The 23855-nt window shown below is 51.4% G+C and overlaps 1 protein-coding gene and 2 long non-coding RNA genes across 3 annotated transcripts; all 3 read right to left on the bottom strand.

Moving 5' to 3' along the window:
• Positions 1–5151: 5151 nt before the first annotated feature.
• On the bottom strand, positions 5152–5982 carry LOC311340913. The gene is made up of 3 exons (XR_014633287.1): positions 5842–5982; positions 5436–5512; positions 5152–5328 (listed from the first exon to the last, which is right to left on the bottom strand). It is a non-coding gene; the product is annotated as an uncharacterized lncRNA (long non-coding RNA).
• Positions 5983–7905: 1923 nt separating this feature from the next.
• Positions 7906–14207, bottom strand: LOC311340978 (uncharacterized protein). The gene is made up of 5 exons (XM_084465893.1): positions 13612–14207; positions 12956–13325; positions 11171–11317; positions 10513–10610; positions 7906–8044 (listed from the first exon to the last, which is right to left on the bottom strand). The coding sequence occupies exons 1-5, from the start codon at positions 13755–13757 to the stop codon at positions 8026–8028; spliced, it is 780 nt and encodes a 259-aa protein (XP_084322019.1). The 5' UTR covers positions 13758–14207; the 3' UTR covers positions 7906–8025.
• Positions 14208–22311: 8104 nt separating this feature from the next.
• On the bottom strand, positions 22312–23128 carry LOC311340361. Its single transcript, XR_014633255.1, has 3 exons — positions 22988–23128; positions 22607–22741; positions 22312–22519 (listed from the first exon to the last, which is right to left on the bottom strand). It is a non-coding gene; the product is annotated as an uncharacterized lncRNA (long non-coding RNA).
• Between the last annotated feature and the right edge of the window lie 727 nt (positions 23129–23855).

Below are 23855 nucleotides of genomic sequence, written 5' to 3'. Positions count from 1 at the left end.
TCTTCTAATTAGGGCCAAACTACGGCCCCTGGTTGAGCCTAAAGTGGACAGACGCTCCTATTTTTATAATTTCGTTCCGTGGGCCCACAACAAAAATAATGGAGATGTCTTTCCCACTGACCGGCACTCAGACATCAACACCAAAAATTGTGTGTACCTCATCCGTTGCCTCGCATGCAATCTCCAATATGTGGGGGAAACGGGAAACACCATACGTGTCCGTTTCCACCAACACAAACACAACATCAAACGCAAAAAGGACGCTCACCTTCCTTTGGTTGCGCATTTTGTGGAGCACGGATGGCTGGCCCTTTCCGCGTCGGTGCTCGAAGCCAACCCTTTCTGGTCTGCTGCTCAACGGCGCAGAGCTGAGAGACTTTGGATTGACAGGCTGGGGACCTGGCAACCCCTTGGTTTGAACGTTGGGGTGGGTGGGGGACCACCGGGGGGACGTCTGATGATGGCCCGTGCCAGCGACACCACCGCCTTCGGCGGTGTTGTCGTTAATTGTTGACTGTCCTAACCCTAACCCTAACCCTAACCCTAACCCTAACCCTAACCCTAACCCTAACCCTATCCTCTGAAGAAGACACATGGTGTCGAAACGTTAGGAGCTCATTTCTACCTTTTAATCTTTAAACTTTTTAAAGTTTTTCTTCTGACTGCTTTTAAATCCTGGATCTTTTATGATCCCACTTACATTTTTAACTTAGTGGTTTCCCCTGTATTTCTAAAATTGATTTGCACAATAGCAGCACTTTATCAAAGCACTTTATCAAGCACAATTTGCACATTGGGGAATCTGGGCACTTAGGGCCTACTCCTGTAGGGGTACATTCCAAATTATTCCCCATTTTTGGTTTGTTTTACACAGTGTGGGTTTTGGGTGCATAGGGTGGTTTTTATTTTGCTGTGTTTTTGTTATTTTTGGTTTGAATTTCTTTCATTTATAAAAAAAATTTTTTTTTTTTTTGTACTTGTTTATTTTGAGTGGTACCCTTACAGGTGTTACCCACTCCCCATTGACTTGGTGCCTAGGGGGGAGGGAATAAATTTATTTTACCCTCCTTCAGACAGAGTGCTGTTTTTAACCATATAATTGTCTTTATTGTGTAAATTGGGGAAACTATAGGAAAATCCAGTCAGTCTTTTATGTGTTCCCTGTTTTTATTCCCCAGTTTTAAATGTTAACAGAAGCATTTTGTTTGTCTTATTCTGACACTTAATTCCAGTTGTGCCTGTTCTGCACTTTATTGTTGACTTTATCCCTGTTCATGGAACAGAGATTGAGACCGTCTAACTGGGTTAGAAGAGGGGGGAGAGGGAGTGAGAGAAGGGTTTATCCCAATATTCCACCAGGGGTAGGGAGTAACAATAATGGTGGACCTGACACCACTCAGCGTGGTGTGCCTAGCCTGCAGAAGAGGTATTTTACACTCCTGCAGGCTATCCACCATGCTGAGGTGGTGGAACGATCGGGGCAATCTGGGACCTTTCCGGTGGGGATGATGCGCCAGGTGAATAAATTAACATCATTCATCAAGCCATCCGCTCCTAATGCCGATACCGCGGGGAGGGTAAAGGCCAACACTGATCGGTGGATGGAACAGAATCTTTCCATCCTTAAACATCATTACGATGGAGTGTTGGCTAGGGGGCTCGAGTCCCTTCCCCCTTTTGAGCAGGTGGCATTGGAGAAGGCCATTGCTTATGGCCGAGCCAGATATAAGAATAGGCTTACTGGCACCTCCATTGTCACTTTGACATCGCTCGTGGGGGTTGGTATTGGGCCCCCTATACGGGAGCCGGTTCCAGTTAGGGATCCGAGGGAGTGGCCTCCACTTCCGACCCCTGGCCCTGGCCCTCCCCCTGGGATTGGTTTCCAGAGATTGCTTACCATGCCATTCTGCCCTACTCCTGGACCGTACCCTAACCCCAACCCTAATCCCGGCCCTAACCCCAACCCCAACCCCTACCCTTACCCTAACCCCAACCCTAATCCCGGCCCTAACCCTAACCCCTACCCTAACCCTAACCCCAACCCCAACCCCAAAACTAATCCCGGCCCTAACCCCAACCCCTACCCTAACCCTAACCCCAACCCTAATCCTAACCCCAACCCTAACCCCAACCCCAGGAAGAAGGGTAAACATGTTTGGAACCATGCTTGCCCTGATCCTAACCCCAACCCTGACCCCAACCCCAATCCTAACCCTAACCCCAGGAAGAAGGGTAAACATGTTTGGAACCATGCTTGCCCCAATCCTGACCCCGACCCTAACCCTGACCCCCACCCTGACCTTAACCCTGACCTTAATCCTGACCCCGGCCCCAGTCTTGGCCCTGACCCTAACCCTAATCTGGAACCGAACCCCGGATTTAGCCCTGATTCACGCCCTAACCTTGGCCTTCGCCTTCTGCCGAGCTCCCACCCCCCCTCTACCCCCAATATTACCACTGACCCTGTTTTTATTATGGGAGTGGGAACATTTGAGGGGCCTAACACCCGGAGCAGAGCCCAGACTCTCACAGCAGAGATCCATCATCCTCATAGCCCCTTACCATCGGAGAAGGGCCTGGACTCTCACCCTAATTGCCAGCTTGATCTTTCTGATCTGAGCCTTGAGGAGGAATCTTCCCCTCGAGTAGCAAAAGGACAGCCCCTTGTGGCTGGGGTTGAATTTAGATCTAATGTGGCAGTGGCTATCTCTGAGTCCATTGACTCCAGCTCCCAACCTGAGTTAGGTATGGTTCACCCTCCTATAGATATAGGAGTGACCCAGAAAGGAGTTGTACCGGGTGGGCTTGCTGCATCTGAGGATGTTGTGCAGCCCTCCCCACGGGGGCCCACCAGACACCCGAACCACCCCAATGATGAGGGGAAGAGGGAGTGGTCGTTGACGGTGGAGAGGCCTGTACTGGTGATAGGGGATTCCAATTTGACCAACTTTCCCCGGTGTAATAGCCCATTGGTACAGGTTGACAGCTTCCCGGGGGCCCGCATTTTTCATCTGACGGGAATCCTCGGTAAGCTGTCCCCCTGTGTGGAGACGCAGAAGGTGATCCTTTCGGTGGGCCTGAACAACTGTTTAAAGTTAAACAGCATAGACACCATTGCCAAACAGTTTGGTATTCTAGTTACCAAGGCGAAGAAAACATTTCCCTACGCAGAAATATTTATCCCACTTGTGCAGATCTCAGAGCGTCAAGATCATGATGTTCAGAGGTTGGCGCGTGGGGTTAACTCGTTCATTAGGGATAGGTATAGGGTGTTGAAGGGCGTGAAAGACGGTGATTTTAAAGTGCAAAGAGACAGAGTACACTGGACTAAAACAACAGCTTCGTTGATTTTTAATGGTTGGATGGAGCAATTAAACTACTCAGGGGGGGAACGAGAACTCTCACCCCCTCGGTATCCAATATCTTAAACTTGTCAATTTTATATAATTTATCCAAGGCAGAGGAGACCCTCTTGGAAAGAGGCCTCCTGTTTATACCTACTCCATTGGAGATTAATAGGCAGGGTCTTAGGAGAGACCTATACCAATATCACAGGAGGTTGAGACTGCTGGACTACTTTGGCTTCGAGTCTGGCGGCCCCCGGGAGCCTTTCACCTTACCCTCCGGCTGGGCACCTAGGGAGGATTTAACATCAGACCCCATTAGAGGCCTGGTTGGGGGTGATGTGGGGGGCTTTGGGAGACTGTCTTTCCGGGTGCGTCCGGTTAGCAACCTTTCCAAGGAGGAGAGAAAAGCCCTGGAAAAATTAAAATCTAATAGAGATATAATAATCAAACCGGCAGACAAGGGGTCCAAGATTGTCATTTTAGATAAAGCATCATATCTAATAGAGGCAAACAGACAACTGGAAAATAAAAAACATTACTTACCTTTGAAAGAGTCCATTCAGATGGAAACGCAGGTCGAAATCCGGGGAATCCTGGACCATCTCTGTAAAGAAAGAAGAATTACAAAAAAACAGAAGGTTTACCTATATGGGGAGGATCCTCCACGTCCAAGAAAATTTTATTTATTACCAAAAATTCATAAAGATCCAGTGACGTGGACAATCCCTCATAAAGTTCCCCCAGGAAGACCTATTGTGTCTGACTGTGGGAGCGAATCATGTAGGATTGCTGAATACATTGACTCTTTCCTTGGTCCCTTGTCTCAAACTCATGATAGTTATATTAAAGATACATATGCCTTTGTTGACAAGCTTAAGACCGTAGAATTTCCACACGGCGCCATGTTATTCTCGATAGATGTAGATGCCCTGTACACAAATATTGATACTCACCTAGGACTTCAGGCTGTTCAGAATATCTTGTTAGAGCACCCTGATCCAGATAGACCGGATGCAGCTATTTTGAGGTTGTTGGAGTTGGGTTTAACTAAAAATGATTTTGTATTTAATGATAAATATTATTTACAGATTCATGGAACGGCAATGGGGAAAAAGTTTGCTCCCGCCTATGCGAACATCTATATGGCTGAATTCGAGCGAACTGTTCTCCCCAAATGTCCCAAACTACCAACACTATATCTGAGATATCTGGATGATATTTTTGGAGTCTGGCCCCATGGGGAACCAGCTTTTCGGGATTTTATGTTAATACTCAACCAACACCATCCTTCCATAACATTTAAATATGAATTACACCCAGAGAAAATAAACTTCCTGGACACTGAGGTATTTGTGGAGGATGGTGAGGATGGGAGGGTGGGCCTTGGGACGAGGGTCTATTTTAAACCGACGGACACCCATGCTCTGCTGCACAGATCTTCTTACCATCCCAGGCATACCTATAGGGGGATCGTTAAATCCCAACTGATTAGGTTTCGCCGGATCTGTGTGGCGGAGGTGGATGTGCGTTCGGCGACTCAGGCCCTTTTCCAGGCCCTGAGACCGAGGGGTTATAGCAGGACGTTCCTCCGCGGCATCCAAGTGGAGGTCCAGCAGATGTTTAGTGGGGGGGGTAAACCTGCAGAAGGGAGGGACGAAAAACATCTGGTCCCTCTTGTTACAACCTATTCACCGGCCGCCCTCGAATTGAATAAAATCGTTAAATCAAATTTTAAAATAGCTCAAACCAAAATAGACCCTCTACGGGAATTTAGAATTATAGCAGCCTATAGGAGGAACAAAAACCTCAGAGATCAATTGGTGCAGGCATCTTTTAAGGGGACCAAACGACGTGATTTTTTACAACCACACTTTAAAGTAAATCAATTTATCACTAATAAATATACTCATCTGAGTGCAGCAGTGCGGGAGGTCTTCCAACTTGATTCGTCCAATTTGGTGTACGGTATTGAGTGCAAAACCTGCAACAAATGGTACATTGGACAGACAAAAAATAGTTTACGTATGCGGCTGAAACAACATCTGTACAGCATAAGACAAACTACAAAGTCTACCGCAATTTACGTACATTTTAGAGATCATGGATGGGAGAACCTCCTTATCACAGGCCTCGAATCAGGGACGGCTTGGTCCGGAAAACGGAGACTGTGGAGAGAAAGAATTTGGATTAATAAATTAAACACAGTCTATCCTAATGGGTTAAATGAAGTATAAAACTATAAAATACTTACCAGAGAGTATGGAGAACGACATTGAGAGGGAGTGACTAGCCATATGTTTTTATATTTTATGTGTTCAGTGTAATGGATGTCATTTATTGTATTGATTTTATGGTGTCACCTGTTTTTAAGTATTTTATACATCCACTATTTTATATATATATATATATATATGGTGTGCATTTCCCTCTTTTTGTATGTCCAATTTCCCTTTGGGAATAATACTATATAGTAACCTTCCGGACTGATACATACCTGCTTTTATCCTTGTGAATTACAGGCCTGGAACACTGCATTTACTCCACCAATTCGCTCCACAAATCTGAAAAGAAAACAGAGAAATTAAAGAAACTAGTTTGTGTGCCAGTGCACTCCTGCTTCGGCAGATGTATTATGATTTCCCCGCACCTAACCCTAACCCTAACCCTAACCCTAACCCTAACCCTAACCCTAACCCTAACCCTAACCCTAACCTCCTCTCACCTAACCCTAACCTACTCCCTCCTCTCACCTAACCCTAACCTACTCCCTCCTCTCTCACCTAACCCTAACCTACTCCCTCCTCTCACCTAACCCTAACCTACTCCCTCCTCTCACCTAACCCTAACCTACTCCCTCCTCTCACCTAACCCTAACCTACTCCCTCCTCTCACCTAACCTTAACCTACTCCCTCCTCTCACCTAACCCTAACCTACTCCCTCCTCTCACCTAACCCTAACCCTCACCCTCACTCTAACCCTAACCTACTCCCTCCTCTCACCTAACCCTAACCCTAACCCCAACCCCACCCTCTCTGGCCCTAACCCTAACCTCTCCCACCCCCCACCCTAACCATAACCCCCTCCCTCACCAGACCCTAACCCCAACCCCATCCTCTCTGGCCCTAACCCTAACCTCTACCACCCCCTGCCCTAACCCTAACCCCTAACCCTAACCCCAACCCCTACCCCCACTCCCTAACACTAAACCTATCCCCTCCCACCCCTGAACCTAACCCCAACCTTTCCCTTTCCTACCCCACTAAGACCCCCTTACACGACTTCCAACCCAGCCCCCGGCCCCCCACAAAGGATCCCCCTTTATTTAATTTTTTTTCTTACCATGTTTGTGTCTATTTATTCTGCCCCCATGCTCCAGCCCCAGGCCCCCTTCGTCCCCCTACTCTTTTTTGTTTTTCATATAAATAATGCGGTTTAATTTGGTTTCCAATTGCACCCTTGGTATTTATTCAATTGATGTCCTATGGGCCCCCCCTTCCCTGCCATTCCTTTATTTATTCCCCATCCCCTACGCACCTGAAAGGTGCTTTAATGTACCCTCCAAACCCGGAGGTTTGTTTGATTTAACCCACCATTATATAAAAAACATTTGATCTGGACCTATTTGGCGACACCTAGTGGCCGCGTGGAGCTAGGACACTCTGGGGCCATTTTGGCCCGTACTCTTTTTAAGTTCTCGGCTCGGATGGTAACCCTTTGTGTTTGGTTTTCCGTGGGTTTGTTTCGTGTTCTGCCTTTACTAATTATCGCTACGCATTTGAATTTCTGTCACCCTTAATACCGCCCTTATTTAATTAATATGATTACGTTTCTGCCCATGGGGGCCGCCATCTTGGATCCCCCACCACGGCTCTCTGGCTCCATCTCCTGGTTGCTTGATGGAACGTATGATTTCGCCACTGACTGCGGGGAACAAAGACGCTCTGCGGCCACTTTGGTCCGAACTCTTTTTAAGTTTTCGGTTCAATTTGATAACCATTTGTGTTTTGTTCTCCGTCGATTCGTTTCGTGTTATACCTTCACTATTTATCGTCACACATTGGCATTTCTGTGACCCCCAATATCACTCTTATTTAATTATTATGCTTACCCTTCGACTCACCTCCGCCACCATCTTGGATCTCCAACCTGAATATAACTTGGAGTCACTTAGCACCCCCTGTTGGTGACTCGAATTGATTATATTACCGCGGTTCTCCAGCTCCATCTCCTGGATGTTCGATGGTAGTGTAACATATAAAACATATAAATATAACACTATATACTTTTAGTTACGGTGCGGTTCAATTCGAATTCACGATCGGCCCCCCTTTCCTTTACCACAGCATTTATTTATTTATTTACCCCTTTAATTATGTAATCTAAATAGGTATACCATGTGTTTATTAGGATGCTCCTGTTGTTTGAACCGTTTTTACAATTACATTATTACTCAATATAATATTTGGGGCACGTTCCGGATTTTTTTATGCTTTAATTCTTTTCGGATATTTGTTTTTTGTCCTCTACTGTAATAATTAAATGCAACGGCGTCATTGTATTATGTTTTTATTTTTATTTTTGATTCTGTCGCGAGCTGTCCTTCCAACGCCACCCGGTCTGGGGACAACCAGCGACCACCACTGGCGACTCCAGAAGGTGCAGGCACCGTGGTCCCTCTCACTCCACCTGCTGGTGACTGGGAGATACAACCATATATATATTTATATACATTGTTGCATTAGGCACATTTACATTTGAAAATCTGACCTCTCTATTGGCCCAATTCAAATCTTATTCCCCTGACCTCCAATTGGTTCTTCATCTGACCCCCCGATTGGCTTTCCACCCCAAACTTCAAATTTGTTGTGTTGTACGGCCCCCCCATTGGACACCTCTGCCCCAGATGTTAAATGTCCCTTCCCTCTACTGTAACTGTCTATAAAAGTATTTGTTTCTGTGCTGTCTTATTCGTGCTTAGTTACCTCGGCTTGATAGGATTCTCGATCATACGGTCTGTCTCTATTGCTATTTAAATGTACCTGATGAAGTCATTAATTGACGAAACGTTGTACTAGCCTACAGCAGCCAAATTTCCTGAGAAAAATAAAAACGGATATTGGCTGGATCACACTTGTCTTATTTAAAAACCTACAGTTTAGCATAGTTTCGTTCCGCTATCGTTCAAGCTCCTACACTGCTAGAGGAGAACAATGCATCCCGACTACCACCCAGCCGATGGTGAGTGGACCCTGGTCCAAAGGGGCCGTAGAAGACGGTCTCCTCGTGGACCCACCCAGCCTCCTCCGTTAATGAGCCTTTCCACGTGGGCGCCACCTGTCCCGGAGGATCGTTTCCGCCGACGTGATGACGGGCATGAACGCCTCTGGGTCCCGCGCCACTCGTCTCCAGGGCGAAGTGAGCAATACGCCAGGCCCGTAAGGTACTGGTCTCCCCACGGGCCTGCTCGCCACCACTACCACGGATCCTGGTCTGAGACCCACAGACCGGTCTACGCGCCTCCCCACCGACCAGCCTACTCGCCTCCCCGCAGACCGGCCCACTCGCCTCCTCGCCGACCGGCCTACTCGCCTCCTCGCCGGTACGCCTACTCACCTCCTCACCGGGCGATGCAGAGGCCTCCCCAGCGCCACGCGCCTGAAGCGCGTCGGGCTCCTCGCCGCCCTGCCTGGGCCCCGGGCCCCCCCGCCGGACCCCGGAGAGCACAGCCACAGGTGAGGCCTCCACCCCCACGTCCTGACCAGCGACCCCGAGACCGGCCCCGACCTCCACGACGTCCGGAACTTCCGGTGGCTAACGCGGCGCGCACTGGGTCTGCGCGTCCGCCTCCACCCAGTCAAGCGCCGCGCGCGCGCGCCCCTGCCGCTCAACTCTCCGACGATCCGGACTTCAGGCGCAAGAACAGGCTGATCCTGGCGGCCTTGAAGGCCTCTCACCACCTCGCCAACTGCGTGGGTCCTGAGCCCCTGCCCGTTGTCGCCAGGCTCGCGGAGAATTTGAGGGTCTCCATACGCCCTGCGGTCCCCAACGCTGCTACCGCGCAACTCATAGAAGGCAACGCACGCAACTGGGAGCACACCACGATGCTGGTGCTCCGCGACCACTACAAGGCTGCCTTAGAGGAGAAGGTTAGTGCGCTCCTCCTGTTGTCAGACCCCATCTGGCGCCCCAACTTCGTTGTGGCGTTGGCCTGGGCTCAACGTCATTTCGGAGAACGCCTGCGCCCGGAGACGGTGGAGGCGCTGCGCGCTCGCCTCCGAGACACATTGGACACCCCGGTTCGACTGGTCCAGCTGTTCCCGGACATTGCGCCTGGCGCTGCGCTGCCGCGCTTCAACCCACCTGAGGCATCGCCGCCGCCTGCCCCCGGCTTCCGGACCCCTGGGCCCGGTCCGATTGACCTCAACATGGGGGCGTGGCCTGCTGACCGGCCTTCCAGGCTGCCGTCACCCACCTTCTCGTTGGCCTTCTCCTCTTCTCCCCCGCCTGCCCCCGGCTTCCGGACCCCTGGGCCCGGTCCGGTTGACCTCAACATGGGGTCGTGGCCTGCTGACCGGCGTTCCAGGCTGCCGTCACCCACCCTCTCGTTGGCCTTCTCCTCTTCTCCGTCTTCTCCGCCTCTGTGCCCCCCCATCCCCCCAGCCTCCCCCCCTCCCTCCTCTTCGTCTTCTGTGCCCCCCACCCCCTCTCCTCCACGACTTGCAGTCCCGGGACCCCCTCGGAGCGACACACCGCTGGCCCGCAGGACCAGGCTCGCGTCCTGCCGCCTCCGCAGACGCACCGCAGCCACGCGCGCTCCGGGACCCTCCTCGCCATCCTCCGCACCTGCGCCTCTGCACGGGGTCCTGACGCCCGCTGCTGTTCCGGTCAGGGTCATCTCTCCGACTCCCTCTTCCTCTCTTCCTCTACCGCCCTCCGGCTCGACACCCACGCATGGGTTAGCCCGGGCCAACGCTGAGAGGAACGACGCGGCTGCTGACGCGCGGGGCCCCGCCCTCCCGATCTCCACCCCGACTGTGACTCTCGCCAGACCCACCCGTCACCCCAGCACGGGTAAGAAATGCCAGGAATGGCGCTTGCAGTCGAGGGAACCGCTTCTGGTTATAGGGGATTCTAATGTCACGCGCTTCGCCGAATATGGCTTACCTGGTCTTCAGATCGACGGCTACCCTGGCGCGTCCTTTCGTCATGCCTCCGCGGTTCTGGCGAAGACCGCCGTCGACCCCAAGGTCCGCAAACTGGTTCTGGCGTTCGGAATCAACGAGAGGGGTAACAAAACAGAACGGGTTTGTGTGGGTAATCTTCAAACCGCAGTCAAATGGGCGCGCATCGCGTTCCCTTGCGCAGCGATCCTCATCCCGGAGATTAATTACTCTCGCGCGCTCCCGTTCAGGGAACAGGAGCTTCTCTCAAAATTAAATACCTTTATCTCCACCCGCTATGAATCCATCCCCGCTCTGCCCAAGAAGTCCTTTGTGACTGAGAGGGACAATGTCCACTGGTCTCGAGACACGGCAGCGCTCCTCTTTGGCCAATGGGTTAAGTTTTTAAACTGAGCGCTCCCGCGTCCCTAGACACGCCTCGAGGGAGCCGCTCCGTTATAAATCTCTCTCCGTCTTTCCGATTGACCGCGGCGCAGTTTTCCCTTCTTGACAAAGGACTCACGTTCATCCCTTCGACCGACATAAACCCCTGTGAGCTTTACCAACAGGTCCGCTCGGATTTGCAACAATATCACCGTAGGGTTAAACTCGCTGTTTACTTTAGAGATCACCCCCCGTCTGAGAAAACACCCTTTACTTACAAGTCGTCGTGGGTTCCGCCAGATGAGGATGTCCCGGTTGAGGTGACGCGTCTGATCAGTGATGACCTCCTGTACTACGCTGACTCCTTTAGGATCAACCCGGCCCCCGCTAACCTCCTCCCCGAGGAGTCGGAGGCTCTCCGACAACTGATTGGAAACAAAAGCATAGTTATCAAGCCCGCCGATAAAGGCAGCGCTGTTGTCATCATGGATAGGTCTCAGTATATATGGGAGGGCCATAGGCAACTGCACGATGCACGCTATTACTCAAAACTTGAGGCTCCCATATATACTGAGACCGTTCCGATGATCTTTGAATTGATTCACTCCCTTTGGAGAAAAAAATACATTACGCACAAACAACGCGATTACCTTCTAGGGGATGCCCAGCCCAGGCCCAGACTCTTCTACATGTTGCCCAAAATACATAAGGAGCCTGTGGCCTGGAGTGAGCCCTTTAAAATCCCCCCGGGACGACCCATCGTCTCTGACTGCAGCAGCGAGACATACCACACGGCAGAGTTTCTCGATCATTACCTCTATCCTTTGTCTATCTCCCACGCGAGCTACGTGAAGGATACCTATGATTTCGTTTCCAAGGTGCGTGCGCTCCGGATCCCCACGCACGCCTTCCTCTTTACGATGGACGTTGACAGCCTATACACCAATATTGATATTGCTGGGGGCATGCGCGCCGTGCGCAATGCTTTTAATCTTAACCCTGACGTCACGCGCCCTGATGACGAACTCCTCCGCCTGCTTGAGATTAACCTTACTAGGAATGATTTCCTCTTTGACGACCAATTCTTCCTTCAGGTTAAGGGTACGGCTATGGGGAAGAAATTCGCCCCCTCCTACGCTAATCTCTTCATGGCCCAATGGGAAACCTCTGCGCTCGCCGCCTGCCCTCTGCAACCTCTCTCCTACATGCGCTATCTAGACGACATCTGGGGCGTTTGGCAACACTCAGAATCGGAATTCCAACTTTTCTTAGAAATCCTCAACACACACGATCCATCTATCACACTTAAATCATGTCAACACCTCTCCTCGGTCGATTTCCTGGACACCACCACGTTTAAAGGTCCTGACTTTGCGATGTCCCTCACTCTAGACGTCAAGGTCTACTTCAAACCCACTGACACGCATGCGCTCTTGCATGCGAACAGCTTCCATCCCAAACACACATTCGCTGGACTCCTTAAGTCGCAACTCTTACGGTTTCAACGCATCTGCTCCAGAACTTCTGACTTCTGGGCGGCTGTCAAAATTCTATTTCAAGCCCTTTCCCTTAGGGGTTACTCGCGCTCGGCCCGCCGTCTCTCCCTTAAGGAGTTTAAATTAGTGCGTCCACCCGTTGAGGGACAGCGTATCCCCTTGGTAACGACCTACTCCACCTCTTCCTCTCGCCTGACCCGATGTGTCAGAAATAATTTCCAGTGTCTTCTGGACTCCACCACCTACCTTCCTGGTTATAATATTATTGCGGCCTACCGTAGGAACAAAAATATAAGGGATCTTCTAATTAGGGCCAAACTACGGCCCCTGGTTGAGCCTAAAGTGGACAGACGCTCCTATTTTTATAATTTCGTTCCGTGGGCCCACAACAAAAATAATGGAGATGTCTTTCCCACTGACCGGCACTCAGACATCAACACCAAAAATTGTGTGTACCTCATCCGTTGCCTCGCATGCAATCTCCAATATGTGGGGGAAACGGGAAACACCATACGTGTCCGTTTCCACCAACACAAACACAACATCAAACGCAAAAAGGACGCTCACCTTCCTTTGGTTGCGCATTTTGTGGAGCACGGATGGCTGGCCCTTTCCGCGTCGGTGCTCGAAGCCAACCCTTTCTGGTCTGCTGCTCAACGGCGCAGAGCTGAGAGACTTTGGATTGACAGGCTGGGGACCTGGCAACCCCTTGGTTTGAACGTTGGGGTGGGTGGGGGACCACCGGGGGGACGTCTGATGATGGCCCGTGCCAGCGACACCACCGCCTTCGGCGGTGTTGTCGTTAATTGTTGACTGTCCTAACCCGCCAGTGCCTCCTACAGTCTCCTCGGCTCTCCTTCCCTCCCTGCCACCATTGCCTGCTCTCCTTCTGAGTCCCACCGGGACCTCTGCTACATGGACTGCACCATCGCACGGTCTTCCAAAAAAAACAAAAAAAGAAAAAAAGTTATTGATTTACATGCTGGAAGATTAAGATAACTTCCCTCCCCTACACCATCGCATGCTCTCTCTCTGAGTCCCACTGGGACCTCGGCTACATGGACTGCACCATTGCACGGTCTTCACTGTTCCAATGCAGGTTACATTGCTTTTTTTATGTGCTATGACCTCATGTGCTGCTTGTGCTTCTACCTTGTATATACTTATCTGCCATTATTTACTTGTTGGGAGGTTAATACTACTTCCCTCCCCCACACCATTACCTGTTCTTTCTCTGAGTCCTACTGGGACCTCTGCTGCATGGTCTGCACCGCCGCATGGTCCTCACTTTTCCAATGCAGGTTATTTGCTGTAAGAAGAAAATATGTGTTATGACCTTATGGGCTACTTGTGCTCCTACCTTGTGCATACTTACCTATTCATCCTCCACATGTTGTTAGGTTCATGTGCTGGATTGTTCCATTTATCAAGTGTGATCCCGTTGTGAGTACCCACCTGCCGTTGGTCCTTTAAGCTTGTGTTTCATGTTTCATGTTAGTATTTGTGCCCCCTCCCTCAGAACTGTGCCCCTCGCCTTGGCCCCTACCTCAACTCACTTGGCCCCGTCCCCCTTTGACTTCTACCACAGACCGTACTATCGCTAGGATTCTTATCCTCCTCCCTGGCCCCCATCCTGACCTCTCCCTAGCTGACTTTGACCGTTACCCTGACTCCCCTGATCCTTACCTACCCTTTCCCATCCCCTATCCTAACCCCAACCTCCTCCCTCACCTGACCCCTATCCTGACCCTAACCCTCTCTCACCTAACCCTAACCTACTCCCTCCTCTCTCACCTAACCCTAACCTACTCCCTCCTCTCTCACCTAATCCTAACCTACTCCCTCCTCTCACCTGTCCCTAACCCACTCCCTCCTCTCTCACCTAACCCTAACCTACTCCCTCCTCTCACCTAACCCTAACCTACTCCCTCCTCTCACCTAACCCTAACCTACTCCCTCCTCTCACCTAACCTTAACCTACTCCCTCCTCTCACCTAACCCTAACCTACTCCCTCCTCTCTCACCTAACCCTAACCTACTCCCTCCTCTCACCTAACCCTAACCTACTCCCTCCTCTCACCTAACCCTAACCTACTCCCTCCTCTCTCACCTAACCCTAACCTACTCCCTCCTCTCACCTAACCCTAACCTACTCCCTCCTCTCACCTAACCCTAACCTACTCCCTCCTCTCTCACCTAACCCTAACCTACTCCCTCCTCTCACCTAACCCTAACCTACTCCCTCCTCTCACCTAACCCTAACCTACTCCCTCCTCTCTCACCTAACCCTAACCTACTCCCTCCTCTCACCTAACCCTAACCTACTCCCTCCTCTCACCTAACCCTAACCTACTCCCTCCTCTCACCTAACCCTAACCTACTCCCTCCTCTCACCTAACCTTAACCTACTCCCTCCTCTCACCTAACCCTAACCTACTCCCTCCTCTCACCTAACCCTAACCCTCACCCTCACTCTAACCCTAACCTACTCCCTCCTCTCACCTAACCCTAACCCTAACCCCAACCCCACCCTCTCTGGCCCTAACCCTAACCTCTCCCACCCCCCACCCTAACCATAACCCCCTCCCTCACCAGACCCTAACCCCAACCCCATCCTCTCTGGCCCTAACCCTAACCTCTACCACCCCCTGCCCTAACCCTAACCCCTAACCCTAACCCCAACCCCTACCCCCACTCCCTAACACTAAACCTATCCCCTCCCACCCCTGAACCTAACCCCAACCTTTCCCTTTCCTACCCCACTAAGACCCCCTTACACGACTTCCAACCCAGCCCCCGGCCCCCCACAAAGGATCCCCCTTTATTTAATTTTTTTTCTTACCATGTTTGTGTCTATTTATTCTGCCCCCATGCTCCAGCCCCAGGCCCCCTTCGTCCCCCTACTCTTTTTTGTTTTTCATATAAATAATGCGGTTTAATTTGGTTTCCAATTGCACCCTTGGTATTTATTCAATTGATGTCCTATGGGCCCCCCCTTCCCTGCCATTCCTTTATTTATTCCCCATCCCCTACGCACCTGAAAGGTGCTTTAATGTACCCTCCAAACCCGGAGGTTTGTTTGATTTAACCCACCATTATATAAAAAACATTTGATCTGGACCTATTTGGCGACACCTAGTGGCCGCGTGGAGCTAGGACACTCTGGGGCCATTTTGGCCCGTACTCTTTTTAAGTTCTCGGCTCGGATGGTAACCCTTTGTGTTTGGTTTTCCGTGGGTTTGTTTCGTGTTCTGCCTTTACTAATTATCGCTACGCATTTGAATTTCTGTCACCCTTAATACCGCCCTTATTTAATTAATATGATTACGTTTCTGCCCATGGGGGCCGCCATCTTGGATCCCCCACCACGGCTCTCTGGCTCCATCTCCTGGTTGCTTGATGGAACGTATGATTTCGCCACTGACTGCGGGGAACAAAGACGCTCTGCGGCCACTTTGGTCCGAACTCTTTTTAAGTTTTCGGTTCAATTTGATAACCATTTGTGTTTTGTTCTCCGTCGATTCGTTTCGTGTTATACCTTCACTATTTATCGTCACACATTGGCATTTCTGTGACCCCCAATATCACTCTTATTTAATTATTATGCTTACCCTTCAACTCACCTCCGCCACCATCTTGGATCTCCAACCTGAATATAACTTGGAGTCACTTAGCACCCCCTGTTGGTGACTCGAATTGATTATATTACCGCGGTTCTCCAGCTCCATCTCCTGGATGTTCGATGGTAGTGTAACATATAAAACATATAAATATAACACTATATACTTTTAGTTACGGTGCGGTTCAATTCGAATTCACGATCGGCCCCCCTTTCCTTTACCACAGCATTTATTTATTTATTTACCCCTTTAATTATGTAATCTAAATAGGTATACCATGTGTTTATTAGGATGCTCCTGTTGTTTGAACCGTTTTTACAATTACATTATTACTCAATATAATATTTGGGGCACGTTCCGGATTTTTTTATGCTTTAATTCTTTTCGGATATTTGTTTTTTGTCCTCTACTGTAATAATTAAATGCAACGGCGTCATTGTATTATGTTTTTATTTTTATTTTTGATTCTGTCGCGAGCTGTCCTTCCAACGCCACCCGGTCTGGGGACAACCAGCGACCACCACTGGCGACTCCAGAAGGTGCAGGCACCGTGGTCCCTCTCACTCCACCTGCTGGTGACTGGGAGATACAACCATATATATATTTATATACATTGTTGCATTAGGCACATTTACATTTGAAAATCTGACCTCTCTATTGGCCCAATTCAAATCTTATTCCCCTGACCTCCAATTGGTTCTTCATCTGACCCCCCGATTGGCTTTCCACCCCAAACTTCAAATTTGTTGTGTTGTACGGCCCCCCCATTGGACACCTCTGCCCCAGATGTTAAATGTCCCTTCCCTCTACTGTAACTGTCTATAAAAGTATTTGTTTCTGTGCTGTCTTATTCGTGCTTAGTTACCTCGGCTTGATAGGATTCTCGATCATACGGTCTGTCTCTATTGCTATTTAAATGTACCTGATGAAGTCATTAATTGACGAAACGTTGTACTAGCCTACAGCAGCCAAATTTCCTGAGAAAAATAAAAACGGATATTGGCTGGATCACACTTGTCTTATTTAAAAACCTACAGTTTAGCATAGTTTCGTTCCGCTATCGTTCAAGCTCCTACACTGCTAGAGGAGAACAATGCATCCCGACTACCACCCAGCCGATGGTGAGTGGACCCTGGTCCAAAGGGGCCGTAGAAGACGGTCTCCTCGTGGACCCACCCAGCCTCCTCCGTTAATGAGCCTTTCCACGTGGGCGCCACCTGTCCCGGAGGATCGTTTCCGCCGACGTGATGACGGGCATGAACGCCTCTGGGTCCCGCGCCACTCGTCTCCAGGGCGAAGTGAGCAATACGCCAGGCCCGTAAGGTACTGGTCTCCCCACGGGCCTGCTCGCCACCACTACCACGGATCCTGGTCTGAGACCCACAGACCGGTCTACGCGCCTCCCCACCGACCAGCCTACTCGCCTCCCCGCAGACCGGCCCACTCGCCTCCTCGCCGACCGGCCTACTCGCCTCCTCGCCGGTACGCCTACTCACCTCCTCACCGGGCGATGCAGAGGCCTCCCCAGCGCCACGCGCCTGAAGCGCGTCGGGCTCCTCGCCGCCCTGCCTGGGCCCCGGGCCCCCCCGCCGGACCCCGGAGAGCACAGCCACAGGTGAGGCCTCCACCCCCACGTCCTGACCAGCGACCCCGAGACCGGCCCCGACCTCCACGACGTCCGGAACTTCCGGTGGCTAACGCGGCGCGCACTGGGTCTGCGCGTCCGCCTCCACCCAGTCAAGCGCCGCGCGCGCGCGCCCCTGCCGCTCAACTCTCCGACGATCCGGACTTCAGGCGCAAGAACAGGCTGATCCTGGCGGCCTTGAAGGCCTCTCACCACCTCGCCAACTGCGTGGGTCCTGAGCCCCTGCCCGTTGTCGCCAGGCTCGCGGAGAATTTGAGGGTCTCCATACGCCCTGCGGTCCCCAACGCTGCTACCGCGCAACTCATAGAAGGCAACGCACGCAACTGGGAGCACACCACGATGCTGGTGCTCCGCGACCACTACAAGGCTGCCTTAGAGGAGAAGGTTAGTGCGCTCCTCCTGTTGTCAGACCCCATCTGGCGCCCCAACTTCGTTGTGGCGTTGGCCTGGGCTCAACGTCATTTCGGAGAACGCCTGCGCCCGGAGACGGTGGAGGCGCTGCGCGCTCGCCTCCGAGACACATTGGACACCCCGGTTCGACTGGTCCAGCTGTTCCCGGACATTGCGCCTGGCGCTGCGCTGCCGCGCTTCAACCCACCTGAGGCATCGCCGCCGCCTGCCCCCGGCTTCCGGACCCCTGGGCCCGGTCCGATTGACCTCAACATGGGGGCGTGGCCTGCTGACCGGCCTTCCAGGCTGCCGTCACCCACCTTCTCGTTGGCCTTCTCCTCTTCTCCCCCGCCTGCCCCCGGCTTCCGGACCCCTGGGCCCGGTCCGGTTGACCTCAACATGGGGTCGTGGCCTGCTGACCGGCGTTCCAGGCTGCCGTCACCCACCCTCTCGTTGGCCTTCTCCTCTTCTCCGTCTTCTCCGCCTCTGTGCCCCCCCATCCCCCCAGCCTCCCCCCCTCCCTCCTCTTCGTCTTCTGTGCCCCCCACCCCCTCTCCTCCACGACTTGCAGTCCCGGGACCCCCTCGGAGCGACACACCGCTGGCCCGCAGGACCAGGCTCGCGTCCTGCCGCCTCCGCAGACGCACCGCAGCCACGCGCGCTCCGGGACCCTCCTCGCCATCCTCCGCACCTGCGCCTCTGCACGGGGTCCTGACGCCCGCTGCTGTTCCGGTCAGGGTCATCTCTCCGACTCCCTCTTCCTCTCTTCCTCTACCGCCCTCCGGCTCGACACCCACGCATGGGTTAGCCCGGGCCAACGCTGAGAGGAACGACGCGGCTGCTGACGCGCGGGGCCCCGCCCTCCCGATCTCCACCCCGACTGTGACTCTCGCCAGACCCACCCGTCACCCCAGCACGGGTAAGAAATGCCAGGAATGGCGCTTGCAGTCGAGGGAACCGCTTCTGGTTATAGGGGATTCTAATGTCACGCGCTTCGCCGAATATGGCTTACCTGGTCTTCAGATCGACGGCTACCCTGGCGCGTCCTTTCGTCATGCCTCCGCGGTTCTGGCGAAGACCGCCGTCGACCCCAAGGTCCGCAAACTGGTTCTGGCGTTCGGAATCAACGAGAGGGGTAACAAAACAGAACGGGTTTGTGTGGGTAATCTTCAAACCGCAGTCAAATGGGCGCGCATCGCGTTCCCTTGCGCAGCGATCCTCATCCCGGAGATTAATTACTCTCGCGCGCTCCCGTTCAGGGAACAGGAGCTTCTCTCAAAATTAAATACCTTTATCTCCACCCGCTATGAATCCATCCCCGCTCTGCCCAAGAAGTCCTTTGTGACTGAGAGGGACAATGTCCACTGGTCTCGAGACACGGCAGCGCTCCTCTTTGGCCAATGGGTTAAGTTTTTAAACTGAGCGCTCCCGCGTCCCTAGACACGCCTCGAGGGAGCCGCTCCGTTATAAATCTCTCTCCGTCTTTCCGATTGACCGCGGCGCAGTTTTCCCTTCTTGACAAAGGACTCACGTTCATCCCTTCGACCGACATAAACCCCTGTGAGCTTTACCAACAGGTCCGCTCGGATTTGCAACAATATCACCGTAGGGTTAAACTCGCTGTTTACTTTAGAGATCACCCCCCGTCTGAGAAAACACCCTTTACTTACAAGTCGTCGTGGGTTCCGCCAGATGAGGATGTCCCGGTTGAGGTGACGCGTCTGATCAGTGATGACCTCCTGTACTACGCTGACTCCTTTAGGATCAACCCGGCCCCCGCTAACCTCCTCCCCGAGGAGTCGGAGGCTCTCCGACAACTGATTGGAAACAAAAGCATAGTTATCAAGCCCGCCGATAAAGGCAGCGCTGTTGTCATCATGGATAGGTCTCAGTATATATGGGAGGGCCATAGGCAACTGCACGATGCACGCTATTACTCAAAACTTGAGGCTCCCATATATACTGAGACCGTTCCGATGATCTTTGAATTGATTCACTCCCTTTGGAGAAAAAAATACATTACGCACAAACAACGCGATTACCTTCTAGGGGATGCCCAGCCCAGGCCCAGACTCTTCTACATGTTGCCCAAAATACATAAGGAGCCTGTGGCCTGGAGTGAGCCCTTTAAAATCCCCCCGGGACGACCCATCGTCTCTGACTGCAGCAGCGAGACATACCACACGGCAGAGTTTCTCGATCATTACCTCTATCCTTTGTCTATCTCCCACGCGAGCTACGTGAAGGATACCTATGATTTCGTTTCCAAGGTGCGTGCGCTCCGGATCCCCACGCACGCCTTCCTCTTTACGATGGACGTTGACAGCCTATACACCAATATTGATATTGCTGGGGGCATGCGCGCCGTGCGCAATGCTTTTAATCTTAACCCTGACGTCACGCGCCCTGATGACGAACTCCTCCGCCTGCTTGAGATTAACCTTACTAGGAATGATTTCCTCTTTGACGACCAATTCTTCCTTCAGGTTAAGGGTACGGCTATGGGGAAGAAATTCGCCCCCTCCTACGCTAATCTCTTCATGGCCCAATGGGAAACCTCTGCGCTCGCCGCCTGCCCTCTGCAACCTCTCTCCTACATGCGCTATCTAGACGACATCTGGGGCGTTTGGCAACACTCAGAATCGGAATTCCAACTTTTCTTAGAAATCCTCAACACACACGATCCATCTATCACACTTAAATCATGTCAACACCTCTCCTCGGTCGATTTCCTGGACACCACCACGTTTAAAGGTCCTGACTTTGCGATGTCCCTCACTCTAGACGTCAAGGTCTACTTCAAACCCACTGACACGCATGCGCTCTTGCATGCGAACAGCTTCCATCCCAAACACACATTCGCTGGACTCCTTAAGTCGCAACTCTTACGGTTTCAACGCATCTGCTCCAGAACTTCTGACTTCTGGGCGGCTGTCAAAATTCTATTTCAAGCCCTTTCCCTTAGGGGTTACTCGCGCTCGGCCCGCCGTCTCTCCCTTAAGGAGTTTAAATTAGTGCGTCCACCCGTTGAGGGACAGCGTATCCCCTTGGTAACGACCTACTCCACCTCTTCCTCTCGCCTGACCCGATGTGTCAGAAATAATTTCCAGTGTCTTCTGGACTCCACCACCTACCTTCCTGGTTATAATATTATTGCGGCCTACCGTAGGAACAAAAATATAAGGGATCTTCTAATTAGGGCCAAACTACGGCCCCTGGTTGAGCCTAAAGTGGACAGACGCTCCTATTTTTATAATTTCGTTCCGTGGGCCCACAACAAAAATAATGGAGATGTCTTTCCCACTGACCGGCACTCAGACATCAACACCAAAAATTGTGTGTACCTCATCCGTTGCCTCGCATGCAATCTCCAATATGTGGGGGAAACGGGAAACACCATACGTGTCCGTTTCCACCAACACAAACACAACATCAAACGCAAAAAGGACGCTCACCTTCCTTTGGTTGCGCATTTTGTGGAGCACGGATGGCTGGCCCTTTCCGCGTCGGTGCTCGAAGCCAACCCTTTCTGGTCTGCTGCTCAACGGCGCAGAGCTGAGAGACTTTGGATTGACAGGCTGGGGACCTGGCAACCCCTTGGTTTGAACGTTGGGGTGGGTGGGGGACCACCGGGGGGACGTCTGATGATGGCCCGTGCCAGCGACACCACCGCCTTCGGCGGTGTTGTCGTTAATTGTTGACTGTCCTAACCCTAACCCTAACCCTAACCCTGCTTCATTAAATTGGATTTGAGGACTTTTCATTTTTGCACAACAATTTTAGTAGACAGGATGGACGGAGGTTGGACGGAGGTCCACTATGGCAGAGGACGCCAGAACTTCCGTCGGCGACAGGGGGTCCAGTTTGGCGAGGGGTCCACCAGGCGGAAGGACCGTGCACCCCCCGTCTCCTCTAGGAGGGGATGGGATCATTTCCCCAACCCTAACCCTAACCCTAACCCTAACCCTAACCTAACCCTAACCCTAACCCTAACCCTAACCTAACCTAACCCTAACCCTAACCCTAACCCCTAACCCTAACCCTAACCCTAACCCTAACCCTAACCCCAACCCCAACCCCAACCCCAACCCCAACCCTAACCCTAACCCCTAACCCCTAACCCCTAACCCCTAACCCCAACCCCAACCCCAACCCTAACCCTAATCCTACGTGACCACTATGATCAGGTCATCTCTCATAATCTTTTAAACCTACCTCAGTTCCAGTTAGAAGCTTATAATCGAGCTCTTAAGTGGGCCCGTGCTAGATATGGTCGCAAACTAACTCCTTCCTCCATCGAGATGTTGCGAGCCATGATCATGACTCCCTCTTCTGGGGCACCATCAACGGCCTCAGCAGGCTTCCAACCCCAAGAGGAAGATTTTCCTCCTCTACCGCCACCAGCTGTTCTTATTGAACAACTCTCAAACTCCCCTCTACCACAGAGGTCTCTTAAACGTCAGAGAAGTAGTTTGACTAGGAGGAGAGGTAAAATCCCATCACCATCAGAGTCTAATCAGGCACCTAATTCAACTCCAGAATCCCATGTTAACATCTCAATACCTTTGACCTCTCCAAAGGATAACCCGGCCCAGTTGAGCTTATCCAGGAGCCCTGAACCTTTGGTTGTGGATGTGGAGAATTCTACATTCAGAAACTCTCCTCTCCCTCCGTGTTTGGACGACTCTGCCGTCATTCCTGTACAGAAATTGAAAACAACAAATTCAGAGATTAAACAACCAATCCACAATTCTGTCAACATAGCTGTAGTTAAGACTTTTCATAGTAATGTGGCCACCAACATCCCTGACTCTATTGATTTCGCTACACCTAGCCAGGAACTGCCTGTAACCAGGCAGCCTCAACCAACATTCCAAGCGGCTCTTAAAGAACCTGTTGTCATTTCTGCCCCTGCTACAGAAGTTAAAGTTCTCATACACTTACCTGTAAACCCCAGCCATGATACTGTACATTTGTCAACTCCCTCTTGTGCACCCACAGCTGATGAGGGACATAACAGCCAGTCAGACCTCAGGGATGGAACCAAACCTCCCCAGCGGATAGCCAGTGCCAGCACCACCACCCCTCAGAGGAAGGAGAGCGGTGTCAGACAAGACAAGGAGAAGCTAGACTTCCACCTTGAGAACAAAGACCTTATGTCTGGTCTCACTGACCCGCCACTCCTCACTGTATCTCCTCTTCCTGACTTTTCTACTTCTCGTCCTCTACTGCAACAGACTTCGACAGAGACCACATCCACAAGTGCAAACCCCATGACGAGTGCAGGCAACATAGCCGAAAATGGCATAAACAAAGTTGACTCACCTGCTCGATCTGAGGATGTCTTTGCCTTGCCGAGTGGCTCCTCTCCGAACTTTGCAACACGACGTGAACCTCATAGACACATCAATACAAACAGAAAATTGAAAGATTGGTCAGTCAAAATCATTAAACCCATTGTCATTCTGGGAGATTCCAATTTATCTAGAATTCCTCATTTTGAGGATCCCAAAATTCAAATTGATAGCTTCCCTGGTGCAGGTATTCATCATATGCAGTCCATTTTGAAAGGGCTTAAACCCCATAAACTAGTTAAAGAGGTCATCCTTTCAGTGGGCCTCAACAACTGCCTTGGCCTTCTACTTCCAAACACTACTGATAAACAATTAGGACTTTTAGTTACCAGTGCCAAGCGGGCCTTTCCCAATGCCATTATTAGGATCCCTGTCATTAATTTCTCAACCAAATTAGAGAAAGAGCAACAACATTTGATTACACTTCTTAATAAGACCATCACTAGCAAGTATAATTT

The sequence above is a fragment of the Micromesistius poutassou genome (genome assembly GCF_964030765.1).
Source record: "Micromesistius poutassou genome assembly, chromosome: 3".
Lineage (NCBI taxonomy): Eukaryota > Metazoa > Chordata > Actinopteri > Gadiformes > Gadidae > Micromesistius > Micromesistius poutassou.
The sequence above is the reverse complement of the archived record's forward strand: the minus strand, read 5'-3'. Positions and strand labels throughout refer to the sequence as shown.

Excerpts from the sequence above, each read along its gene's own strand:
- LOC311340978 (XM_084465893.1), bottom strand. The coding sequence starts at position 13,757 with ATGCACAAGGTAGGAGCACAAGTAGCCCATAAGGTCATAACACATATT. Across the intron at positions 11,318-12,955 it reads AAATGCGCAACCAAAGGAAG|TTGTCGGAGAGCCTCCGACT; the intron begins GTGAGCGTCCTT and ends GTTTCCAATCAG. Across the intron at positions 10,611-11,170 it reads GGCGGAACCCACGACGACTT|AACCAGTTTGCGGACCTTGG; the intron begins GTAAGTAAAGGG and ends TCCGAACGCCAG.